The sequence below is a fragment of the Lathamus discolor genome, chromosome 6 (genome assembly GCF_037157495.1).
Source record: "Lathamus discolor isolate bLatDis1 chromosome 6, bLatDis1.hap1, whole genome shotgun sequence".
In the NCBI taxonomy this organism is placed as follows: Eukaryota; Metazoa; Chordata; class Aves; order Psittaciformes; family Psittacidae; genus Lathamus; species Lathamus discolor.
In genome coordinates, this window is record NC_088889.1 from 58,547,841 (window position 1) to 58,560,530 (window position 12,690).

Consider the following 12,690-nt stretch of genomic DNA (forward strand, 5'->3'; position numbering starts at 1 on the left):
GTTATTCAGTCCTGGAAAAAAAAGTCACAGATCCAAGTCAACCAACTTTAACTGCTTATCATCCCTTTGAACAAAGCCATAAGCAAACATGATGGCTCATGATTCCACAGAAACAAGCATGAGTTAAAACCCTTCCCTGCTCGAACTTGAGTAAAACAGAACATGTTGTATATAGTTTTAACTTTGGAAGACCTTATAGGAAGAAAAGGGGGGGGGGGGGAGGGAGGGGAGGGAAGACATGGAAATAAAACTAAAAATAAAATAACACAGACACACCATACAAGTTCTTGCCAGGGCACACTATCACCCATGCATAACAGACTCAGGACTATTTGTGGAATTAATTACCAAAAGAACACTCAATTCACCTCATTCAGTGGATACATCGAGAATCCTTCACCTTTCCAAGCCAAGATTAGGCCCTGTTTATAAGGCCTCACCTGTGAAATGGCAGCCATTCTCAAGCGTGCTACCACATGCAACGGCAGATCTCTGCACAGATAAGCTTGGTTCATGGATCCTAAGCATACTTCCAGAGGAGATTGCAATGACCTTGCAGCATTAAAGTAACTTCACACAGCATAAGTCACTTCTGCTCTCTGGATCATAAACCCTTTAGACATCAGGTCAGTCTTCTGCAGATCATTGACGTGGATTTCAGTCTAAAGAACTCTTTGAATACGGCCCCCAATGGAGCTGTGCTTCAGGGCACCTATATCAATTTAATCAATGGCTATGCATTATCAATCTCTTTCCTCACACCAAGGCCTGGTACTCCCTGGAACCTGCTGCAGTGAACGATGTCCAATGGGACTAGCTAGTCCTCATGCAAGGGAAGAAGGCATGAGCACAAGACCACGGTAAGGACAGGGAAAGGGACATGACAACCTGGGCTGCCATAAAATCAATGCCAGATTCATCTTCAGAAACAGCAGAGATACTGATAAATAGAAATTTTACCAACCTTCAGCAAAACTTTTAAATGACAGCAAAATCAGGAAATAACAGTTGGTAAGGGAGCTTGCTGAAAGTAGCAAGTTAAGGAGGAGTAAGTAATATATACAAATAGTAGAATAGCTCATAAAAATTTATGCTTGTAGAGGACGGAAGCAATGCAGAGATCAGTACACTGCAGCAACCTTGAGATCTCTGAACACATACTTCTGCAACAGAGTGCAACTGTAAACACAAGCACCAGCAACTACAATTGCAGAAAACCTCTTCCAAACTCATTCGATGTCATGCTGAAAGAATATCTGTTTCCATAAAACCCATCTTTTTTCCCTTCACTCAAACACCAAAATGTTTCTATATCTGAAAATGAAAAGGTTGCTTATGAATGCCATGTTATCTGCCTGCAGATCACTTATATGTGAATGCAATAAAGTTTCTTTCTCAGGATGCTTCAGTATCAGTATGTAAATGACTCATACAGAGGTACACATCGTACCTGATTGCAGCTGGTCTCAGAGCCAATAGAAACCAAAAAAACTAAATAAAAAAGGCAATACTCTACACTTCTATGGGAAAGGTTGAAACTAAAGGTCCATTTCCCACCAAACCATAAGCAAAGTAACATTTTCCTAGAAAGGCTAAGAAAACATGTCTTGAGCAGTAGCACTCCAAGCAAACCATCATTCGTCAGTTTGTGCTGAATTTGACCATGAATCTGAAAGGATTGTCAAGAAATTCAAAGAGAATACATCAGTAAGTAATTGCTTCTGACATTGTCACTTCATATGCATCATATTTCTCCTATGTAAGCCTTGCAGGTTAGAGGGAATTCAAAAGATAAGTATGAGAAGTCATTGCCAAGAATAGTCAAGTAGGGCACCTCTAAGTCAAAAGGCAGATAAAAACAGTAGTAGCATTTTGTAACTGCAGGATCAATAATTTGAAGATTTGGTGAGGTGATGTGGGGGCTGTTTTATTATTTGCAAATGTCAGTATTTCCCATACAATCAATTTAAGATGTTCCATTTGTGTAGTTTCACTCTTACAAAAGAAACTAGAAAGAAAACAAAACACCACAAAAAAACCTCAAAGGAACAAAAAGCCAAATCAACCATTCTTTGTATGCCTTGCTTTAATAAGGTAAAATTCCTACGGCTTTTTTTTTTTTTTTTTGAGGGCTTCAAAAGTCAGTCTTGTAAGCTTTTAATTCTTCAGACACTCTTGTAGATCTTTAGTCTATTCTCAAATCAAGAGCCTCTAACGCTTCTCCTCCCCCCTACACCTTACCTAAGAGCCTTCCAAGTAAGCTGAAATTGTAACTGAATACTGAAGGGTGGAAAAATAGAGTTTTGGGGGGGTTGAGGGAGATGATTCTGTAAAGCACACAGCTGAAATCAACCCAATATACAAATATGGGAATCACAAGATTGGCACTATAGAAACATCACCTAATAAACTGTGGCTTCAAATGCAGTTCAGTGAAGTACAGCTGCTTCCCCCTTACATCAGCTCTCCCGCTCTTTATTCTACATATCAGCTACCGTAGCACGTCTGCCTCAGTTCCCAAAGAAACAAAAGATCTTTTTGGCAGTCAAACATGGCAAACAGCTCCAGCTTCTTGGGAAAAGATAGAGGGGGTAGGGAGGAGTGGAATAAACTATTATCCAGATTAAAATGTTTCACATGTGCCAGTGTTATTCCAGCCAAAAGTTGTTGCTACCTACTGCCCATCCACAGTGACCTATGTGAAAACAGTGTGTGGGCTCAATCTCGGTGCTACTGGAGAGGCCCCCCACAGAGTTAACATCTTGGTTAGCAATCTCAGGAAAGCAAAGAAACTGAAAAACCTCCTTTTCAGTCTCAGAGTGAATCCCCGAGGAAAGAGGCACACCATTTGGGAACTGTGGGAAGCTTGCACTGATACCATCCATATTACGGACAAAGGGAGGAAGAGAGTTAAAAAACCACCTAAACCAAACCTCACAAAATCACAGAACACTTCAATCTTTGCAAAAATCAAGCAATGGCTCCCACCAGCACACTTCACTTCTGCAGCAAGCATTAGTACTTCTACCATAGCAAAGACAGACATTTAGTCACACACTATTTACCCAAGGAATAACCAGTATTGCAGAAAAGGTTTACTGCAAGAAACACAGCTGGCTCTAACCCAAACACCATGTCTTAATTCCATGATAAAAATGCCCAAAAGAGGAAAAGGCAAAACAGGTCAAATACGTCAGAAAATGGTATCTGAAAATTTTAATTTTGCTTACTTTTCTTCCTCCTCTTTCAACTATCCCTTCCAAGTGCCTTTAAAGCAAAACATTTAAGTTTGCAACTATTTAAGTCTGTTGAACTTGGAAACTAACACAGGTGCTGAGAACAGCACTACTACATGGAATACCACATAGAAAAATACTACCCTAGTTTGAAATACTAAGCAATTTAGTGGTTTATCTATGTGACAAATGCCTTCAATCTTTTCACCACACCCCTGTTAAAATAAACCCTACCACCAGGAAACATATGAAGATAAGCTGTCATTTTAAATCCAAAGCCAACAAAACGGAAAAATAACAACACTTAACTACAGACAAGAGGAATGGGTGAGACAACATTTCTATTTTACTGGTGAGGAGAAACATTTACTCTAATATCAGTTTGTCAGATTAATTTTGAGTGGAGCTAGGTGAACACTATACACCAGGTAGCATCTTCCTTTAGAATTTCACACAGCAGCACCAAACGGTTACTGTGCCAGCACAGACGCCTTGCTCATAACCAGTCCTGCTATGCTACATTACTTACATACACACAGATCTTGCCTCAAACCATTAAAAACAAAATATGAAAAAAAAAGGTATGAGAGATGAAGAACAATTAAAATGGTATCACATGATCATATACTAGAGCAAAAGGAGATCTAATATGAATTCTCCAAAGGCAAACAAAGGGTGTCTTCAGGAAGAGTATTTCCTGAACGCATGGGCTTCAGCTAACACTCATTTTCATCCTCCCTTAAGGATGAAGTTTGTGATCAGACAGACAACTCAAAGCACCATGATAAGGACTTTGGCAAAAGGAACATGAGTCTATCTATTGTACAAATTAATTTTTGGACTAAACCTTAAAAGAGCAGCTCAGACTTGGAAGAAAGTCAGAAAGGAATACAGGTGACAGACTAGTCACTGGCTTTAATCTTCCAGACTACGACTTTTTTAAAACCTATCCTACTATTAAATCAATCTTTTCTTCACAGATTATAAGCATTTTCTTTCTCCCCCCCCCTTTTGTTTTTTACACTATTTCTTTTTTTGCAACACTTACTTCTAAAATAACTATTATAATCAAGACAACAAAGGCATGTGCAATAGGGAATCTTAAGATTAGAATACGGTGTCCAGATATTTGGGTCCAAGTTCCATACTTTGTAATAGCAACTCCAAGATTACAATCTCACATACAGTATAATGCAATGGCAAGACCATCCTTTGTTCTGCCACTCTGAAATAAACAAACTCTATTGACAAGTGACTGTTAAAAACTAACACACCATCACGAAGGAAAAGAAACCAAAATCTTGGGTGAAAAAGAAAACAGAACAAAAACCCCAGCAGTTCCATGTAGTGCAAGCATTTCAACTGTCACACAGATCACATCTAACTAACTTAACAGATAAGAGACTTCAGCTGAGTGATAAGCTGAGGCATGACTTCATTCTCCATACCTTTGCAGGGCACAGTCATTGAGTCTAAATTAAGAAACCCTATCATAACGTTGCAGCACTACAGTAAGTTATATTACACACTAAATTTTTGGTAGTCCATGTATTTCAGCATTTCCTGGTGGACACCAAGCTGACCATGAGCCCTTGCTCCAAAGAAGGCAAATGTTATCTTGGGCAGCACTACTTGAAGCACTGCCAGCAGGTCGACAGAGCTGATCCTTACCCTCTACTCAGCCCTGGTGAGTAGCATTGTATCCAGTTCTGGGCTCCCCAGTACAAATAAGACCAGGAGCTACTGGAGATGGTGCAGCAGAGGGCTATGGGGATGACTAGGGGACTGGAGCACCTCTTGTATGAGCAAAGGCCAAGAGAGCTGGGACTGTTCAGCCTGCAGAAGAGAAGGCTTAACAATGCATATAAACACCTGAAGAGAGGCTGCAAAGAGCACAGAGACAGGCTCTTTTCAGTGGTACCCCATGACAGGACCAGAGGCAATGGGCACAAACTGACACACAGGAGGTTGCATTTACACCATCAGGACACACTTTTTCACTGTGAGGGTGACTAAGCACAGGTTGCCCTGAGCGACTGAGTATCTTCATCCTTGGAGATACTCAGAAATCATCTGGATGCTGTCCTGGGCTCCTGGTGGCTCTGCTTCAGCAGGGGTTGGACCAACATCTGCCATTCTGTGATTTCCTCTACGAAAGAAATGTATCTGTAACAGACCTTTGCAGCATACTTTAGAATTTTCTGTCATCACTTCTGGCACATCAACATCATCTGGAAAAGTGAAACTGTGCCTCAGCTCCTCTCCTGTCCAAGTTGTTGGTTTGAGCTGTGGGGGGCTTTTGCTGTTTGTTTGGCTTTACCATGACCAAGTAATTTTTTATTTTTTAATATCTGCTTTAACAGGTCACCCAGTGAGAGCACAATTACCAAAATAAAAAAGATCACTTAAATTTGGGGATAAAAGTGCCCTAGCAATAGAGAATAACTACAAAGTCCTGTATAGCATTTCTCACTAGATTAAAAGAAAACAAATATATATATACATATACTGTGCATTTTCCATCAGTCAGCCAACTTTTCCAGGAAAAGGTGCTACAGCTGTGCTATTTAGTAAGCTTCCACCATACAAAGAAAAACGCCATCAGAGCTGCCTCTACAAGAAAAGGACCTAGACTGAGCATCAATTCAGGATCTTATACTTCATTTATAAGCCTGCAGAAAACGCTGTATCATCAGTACTAAGGTTGAATACCTGAAATGCACAGTTTCATTAGCTCGGTGAGAACAAAGTGTGGCAGCAGCATCCCCAGAGGCCCCGGCAGCGGGGTAGCGATGACATCATGCCAGTCTGAGCTCCGGCAGCCCCAATGCACAGAGCCCTGGAGAGACCCAGTGTGCCCGGCTCCACCGTGCTGAGGAGCACCCTGGTCCCCACCCTGCCCACCAGCTCAAGTGCCAGTGCCTCTCTGCCAACAATGGACACTTCTGAAGCAAATTGTTTCAACAGTACAAGGATTCAGAATCTATTTTTCAGCACAGAAGTAAGAAGGGGGGAAGGGGGGCGAAACAGCGGACAATAACTCTTTCATTCGAACAAGAAAGCCTTCCAGGAAGTACAAAGTATTTCAAAGCTTGATCCAAAACCCACTGAAATCAACAGAGGCCCTTTCCATTTATATTGGTGGACACTGGAGAAGGCTGTACCCTAAGACACAATCTGAAAGCATTATCAGTCACACTATCATGCATTATGAATAACATAAACTCAAGAAAAGGCACTGAAATTCCAGCTAGCTCATACACTGTGACATTATCATAAATTTAGCCTCCTCCCCCTTGTTTCTCCCCCTCTTTTTTTAAACCCTGTCCTAAATTCATGCAAAAATCAGTCTCACACACAAATAACAAAACCTATTCTCCCCCATACCCCACACCTTGTCAAAAGCAACACCATTACTGTATCACAGTGGAATAGCAGAATCCAAGATACATTGCACACTACAGTTTCATGTACTGTAGGTGCAGTCCTTGAACAGGAAAGTAAATATAAGAAAGACCTCAAATGCTCCATCTTTCAGACCTGCGCACTCAAACAGAGTATTTTAAATAAAGCACTGATGTCTTCCAGTTTCCTATTAGATAGCTGGCTCAGAATAACACACTGCTGCTTTTATGTTTAATTATATGAGGAAAGTTATTTACATTTCTATCAAGACCAGAAAGTATTACTGAGTGTGCCTTGCACTATGTTACACAAATAGATATGTAATAAATGAATAACAAAATCAACATACATATAATAAATGAATAACAAAATCAACACCAGAAACTGTTTTCAATCTAGAAACTTTGCTCACTGGTGATTTCACCAAGAAAAATCTGTGGAACCTCACGTATCTTTCAATTAAATTGTATTGCATTATCTTCTTTGGAGTTTCTTAAATCAAATCGATGCTGTAAATTAAAGTGTCACTACAGAACTGACCAATATGCTGTATTCAGTCTCTAAGACTCAAACTGTAGTCTACAGTTATTTTAACATCAGACAAACACGAATTCTTTTAGGGTAAGATACTGCTCAGGATGAGAAATTTTGTTTGAAGTCATTAGAAGGGAAAACAAACAAAATAAAACAAAACAAAAAAACCACAACAAAAAAAGAAGCTTCCATGATAGCCAAAGTTTAGGTGAGTTCAATGTAAGTCAGTTCTAGTAACTCAAATTCAGTTCCACAAAAAACAAGGTCTTATTTAGTGAGGAAGGGTTTAAATACAATGATGGAAAAAAACTCTCATGACATCTTGTAAATATGAAGCTAATTAAAAAAGGCAGGGGAGAAAGAGCACATCACGGGTCAAGTTCTGAGCTCAAATACACAAAATAACTTTTGATGTTAGGTCAGGTTTTCACAACTGCGTTCCTGTATCTTTCTGGACAGCTAAGGATACTAAGCAACAATCTAATTTAACTGAAGCCAGTACACTGAAACTAAAGCTGAAGCAAGTTGCTGCTAAAACAAAGAACAGATTTTAGCCTTAGAAATACAGGTTTGACGCAGTGTTGTGGCACAGTCTGACACAATTTAGCTGCGTATTTGGTGTGATCATTCTCATCTAACGGGATAAATAGTTCCTAATCTAATTTATTTTCCAACACTGCTGGAATAGAATCCTTACGCTATGCTACAACAAAACTTAATATTGAACAAGCAAAAAGTATTTTGCTTTCTCTCCAGAACCTGATTCATTAAGATTCCCTGTGGGCTTCAAACGTCCAAAAGCCTGACTAAAAGTTGATAAATACAGCCAAGCTCCAAGAGGAGGGCAGTATATCACTGCTAAGACAGAGATGACCTAAAATGATAACCACGGCCACCACAGCGCCTTCCCGTCGAAAAATCCGTCTAAGAGCGGTTCTCTGCCGGGTTTGTCAGAAGTTGGGTACGCTTCCACGCACGCACGGCAGCGCACAGCTGGCCGTTCCTGCAGGTCGAGCACTCAGGGCAGCTACACAGATCCCGAGGCGCCGGTGCCCGGGGCGGGGGGCGCTCCCCCGGCTTCCCCGCAGCGCCGCGGGGTCTGCAAAGCAGAGAGGCGGCGGGGCTGGACCCCGCCTCCAGAACCGCCGCCGCCGCCACCACGGCCGAGCCGCCCGCTGACGGCCGCCGGCCGCCGCCCCCCAGCCCCGCTGCCACTCACCGGAGAGCTCGTCCGGCTCCAGCCCGGTCTCAGTGTCCAGCCCGCAGATCACGAAGTAGTCGGCGAAGCGGCCGGGTGCCGAGGAGCCGCCGCCGCTGCCGCCGCTCATGCTGGAGCCCGAGGGGTGCGGGGCACTCAGGAGGTGAGAGACCGGGAGGCGGTGGGCGACAGGGCTGCGCCAGCTGCGCCAGCTGCGCCGGCCGCCTCCATGACGGAGCGGAGCGGGCAGCGCCGCACGGCATTGTGGGTACAGCCCCCAGCGGTTCCTGCGGAGGGGCGGCCCGGGCCGGGAACCGCAATGCTGCGCCTGCGCCCTGGGCTCCCCGATGACGTGATGCTGCCGGGCCAGCCGGGGGGCGGTGCGTGCGCAGGCGCGGGCGGAGCTGGCGCTGTGTGAGCGTGCGGTGGGGCGGGTCGCTGCCGGGTGTGCCCCGGCGCTCCTGGGGCGGACCGCAGGCACCTGTCTGAGCCTCGGGGCTGAGGGGCTTCCCTCAGAGGCTCTCCTCCGGCAGGGAGGCTCTGCCCCCTCTGCAGTTGGAGAGGACGAGAAGGCTCTGCCAGGGGCTGCTCACTCAGGGCACGGTTTAGTTGCGGTGGTGCTTCAGAAGCATATAGAACCGTAGAATCAAGTAGGTTGGAAAAGGCCTTTAAGATCAAGTCCAATCGTTACCCCAGCACTGCCAAGCCCATCACGAAACCATGTCACTGAGGGCCTCATCTACTTGGTCTCTGAACACTTCCAGGATGGTGATGCCACTGCCTCCCTGGGCAGCCTGTTCTGATGCCTGACCACCCTCTCAGTGAAGAAATGTTTCCTAATATCCAATCTAAACCTCTCCTGGCGCAGCTTGAGGCTCTTACATATTGTCCTATCACTTGTTATGTGGGAAGAGATCATCCATCTCTTCATACTTCTCTCGGGTAGATGCAGCGAGCGAGAAGGTCTCCCTTCAGCCTTCTCCAGACTAAACCCCAGTTCCCTCAGTTGTTCCTCATCAGATTCGTTCTCCAGACCCTTCATTAGCTTCATTGCCCTGTGGACCTGCTCCTGCATCTCAATGTCTCTCTGGTAGTGAGGGGCTCAGAATCGAAAACAGTATTCAAGGCGCAGCCTCACCAGTGCCATCTTTTCTCTGTCACCTACAGCTTCTCATCCCTGCTCCCTGAAGGCTGCTGCCCCAGTGGTTGTGACTCAGCAGCATGGTGGAGCAGCCATACCCTGAAACTAGCCCAGGTCTTGGGGGAGAGAGGGTGGCTGCCAGGGAAGTGCTTTTGGCATTGTTTGGTGTTAGGGCATTTGGATGCTTGGTTGTTGGAGGGGTTTTTTTCCATTTGAATTAACATCACAGACAATTCTGTTAACAGTTAGGCTTGCACAGCTGAGTGAAATCCCTCCCCTTGGGCCCAGCATGGAAAGGAAACGGTTGTTCCCCTGGGGAAGAACACGAATGACTCAAACCAAGCTGCTGAGGGACTGGTAACACATACCCATGCTCTGAGCTGACTGTACTTCTTTCCACTGACCATAGAGGGGCCTCAGATGGCCTTGCTAGACTAAAATTAGGTCTGTAAGCAGTTCCCCTTCCCCTCCTCACTCAGTTCTCTATTTGTGGCTTTCACATCCGAATTCTTCCCTACCCTGTAGGGCTTATAAAAGGAGAAATTAAAACTTTTCAGTCTCTTAGGATTATTATCTAGGACTGCCTGAGTAGTTAAGGTTGCATCCATAATGCTGAATTCATCAGACACCAATCTTCATATCAAGCATAAAAATCTTCTCATATATGAGTTTACAGACCGAGTTCTTTGTGGACATTAAGAGAGAGCAGCTCATAAGACTTCACTGTCAATGGTCTACAGCCTTTTACAGTACAATAACTAAGCTTCGATGCCATTTTGCCTGGTGAATTGTGGACAGCCCTTCAATCCTTCTGGGAAATAGGAAAAACTGTAAGAAGCACTGGCACTGTTGGTATTCACTTGATTAAGGTTGTATGTGCCACAGAATTGGTTATCAATGAATGAAGGTATTGCTTAGATTTGATTGACAGCTCTGGCAGTTCAATTTTAAGCCAATAGTGAACCCGAAGGAGAAATTTCAATAAAGATAGCAGGATAATTAGATGCAATATTAGAGTGAAAGTCTCATGTTAGCTTTACAGTAAGCGCATACATATAGATTGTGTTGAGCTTGCCTGGTGGTTTGCGGAACTGAGCAACAGAGAACAAAACTAGCTAGAACTGATTGCTCTTATTCTGCTGTGTTCTCTAGCCATTTTGTGCACATTTTGATTCTCCATCTGCTTTCAGCGTGGCAAAGGACAATATGCAGCATGTAGTAAACTTCTTTTGAGTAAGCCTGAACTGTAGTTCATAAGTCAACCCTTATGAGCAAAAGTCACAGCCTCAGAGTCTTGGAAGGACTTGCAAGAAGGTCTAGGGAAACAGCACAGATATTGGTGGGGGTTTTTGTCAAATAAAGACTAAAATGGGGAAATAGAAGAATTGTTCTTACTTGCATTTTAACATTTCCAGCAATAACCACATATTTAGAAGACTTAGCAAATAAAGTTAGATGGGCTTGTAAGCAAGCAGAGGATTACTAGAAAAGCTGTTGAGCAGCAATATTTGAATGCACAGATGCCTTGCTATGCAACAAGGCAAGGGACAAGCTCATTCATACTTTGTCAGATGAATTCTCTGCTTTCCCAGCCAGCTTACAGCCTCGTATCTCTTAAATCTAGTCCTCAACGTAAAAAGGACATGGAACTGTTGGAACAAGTCCAGAGGAGGGCCACGAGGATGATCAGGGGACTGGAGCACCTCCCGTATGAAGACAGGCTGAGGAAGTTGGGGCTGTTCAGCCTGGAGAAGAGAAGGCTGCATGGAGACCTCATAGCAGCATTCCAGTATCTGAAGGGGGCCTACAAGAATGCTGGGGAGGGACTCTTCATTAGGGACTGTAGCGATAGAACAAGGGGTAACGAGTTCAAACTTAAACAGGGGAAGTTTAGATTGGATATAAGGAAGACATTCTTTACTGTAAGGGTGGTGAGGCACTGGAATGGGTTGCCAAAGGAAGTTCTGAATGCTCCATCCCTCGCAGTGTTCAAGGATTGGTTGGACAGAGCCTGGGGTGGCATGGTTTAGTGTGAGGTGTCCCTGCCCATGGCAGGGGGGTTGGAACTTGATGACCTTAAGGTCCTTCCGCACCCTTACTATTCTATGATTATATGATTCTACGATCCAGTACATGTACCTAAACAGTTTGCGCTTCCTCCTCCCATTCCTCTTATTGTATCTTCTACCCCATGATTATTTAATTTCTGAAATACTCTTGCCTAGTGACCACAAGCAGAATCTCTGATGCCTAATTCAAAGGCTAGTAGCTTTAATCTGCCAGTCTTCTTGAGCAACATTCCCATCACAGGAAACACCCAAAATATGGCAATTTTGTCAGTAAACTTTGTGAATTGCTTAGAAGAATTCATAATGTAGTGGTTAGTGTTGTGGTCTTACTCAAGAACACCTAAGTATTATTTATGATGTTGAGAAAGTCTGTGGAATTGTGATTTGCTCAAAGCACCTTTTCATGGCATGGAATTTTTCCAAGTACAGTAAACACTGCAAATTCCAAATTATTGGATACAACTGCTCAAGGGCAAGTGTTGCGAAAAAAGAATCAGAAGTTATTCTCGTAACATTGCATCTTAGTTACAATGCAAAATTTTCAAAGGTATGTCCCACTGTGGCACTCCTCTGCAGAGCCTGCTGACCCCCTGAGGCTATGAAGATGATATTGAAGTCCTAGAAATGTGCAGAAGCAGAATTTTCTGTGCTTTGAAGACCTTCTACAGAAAGAAGCTTTTACAAGGCCTCTTGTGTAGTTATACACCAGTCATTGATTTAGCTCTCATAATCCAGACCCAAATTCTCCCTTGTGTACTAGGAAACAATGAAATATGAATTACTACAGTAGGTCAGGACGGGGAGTTATGGTATGTTAGTAAACATATTATGCTCTTATTCATATTAATTGCCATTATTTAAAGGCCATAACTGCTTTCAGTTTGGGTGACCTGGAGCTATAGAGCCACTAGCTGAGAGGTAAACAGAAATGTTTATCATTGCAAGATACCGATTGGTCATAGAAATAATCAGAATAACTGACTTCTCTTTGAGGGGAAATCTGAAGAGCTCACTCTGGATCCCACATTCCTGTCAAAACTTTTCCCTCTTAACACTGCTATACTGAAATACATGATTCACAAACCTCACACCGTTTACGACAGAAGA

At 43.4% G+C, this 12,690-nt stretch overlaps 1 protein-coding gene across 3 annotated transcripts in view; it reads right to left on the minus strand.

Annotated features, from left to right (window-relative positions):
• Positions 1–8,656, minus strand: part of DENND5A (DENN domain containing 5A) — a 72,393-nt gene extending 63,737 nt beyond the window's left edge. For 2 of the 3 annotated variants that reach the window (XM_065682995.1, XM_065682994.1), the window contains exon 1: positions 8,395–8,655. In XM_065682995.1, the coding sequence (XP_065539067.1) occupies positions 8,395–8,503 (109 nt within the window). In that variant the 5' untranslated portion in view covers positions 8,504–8,655. Of the gene's footprint in view, positions 1–8,394 lie in introns of all 3 variants that reach the window. The other variant, XM_065682996.1, reaches the window with a different exon arrangement.
• Between the last annotated feature and the right edge of the window lie 4,034 nt (positions 8,657–12,690).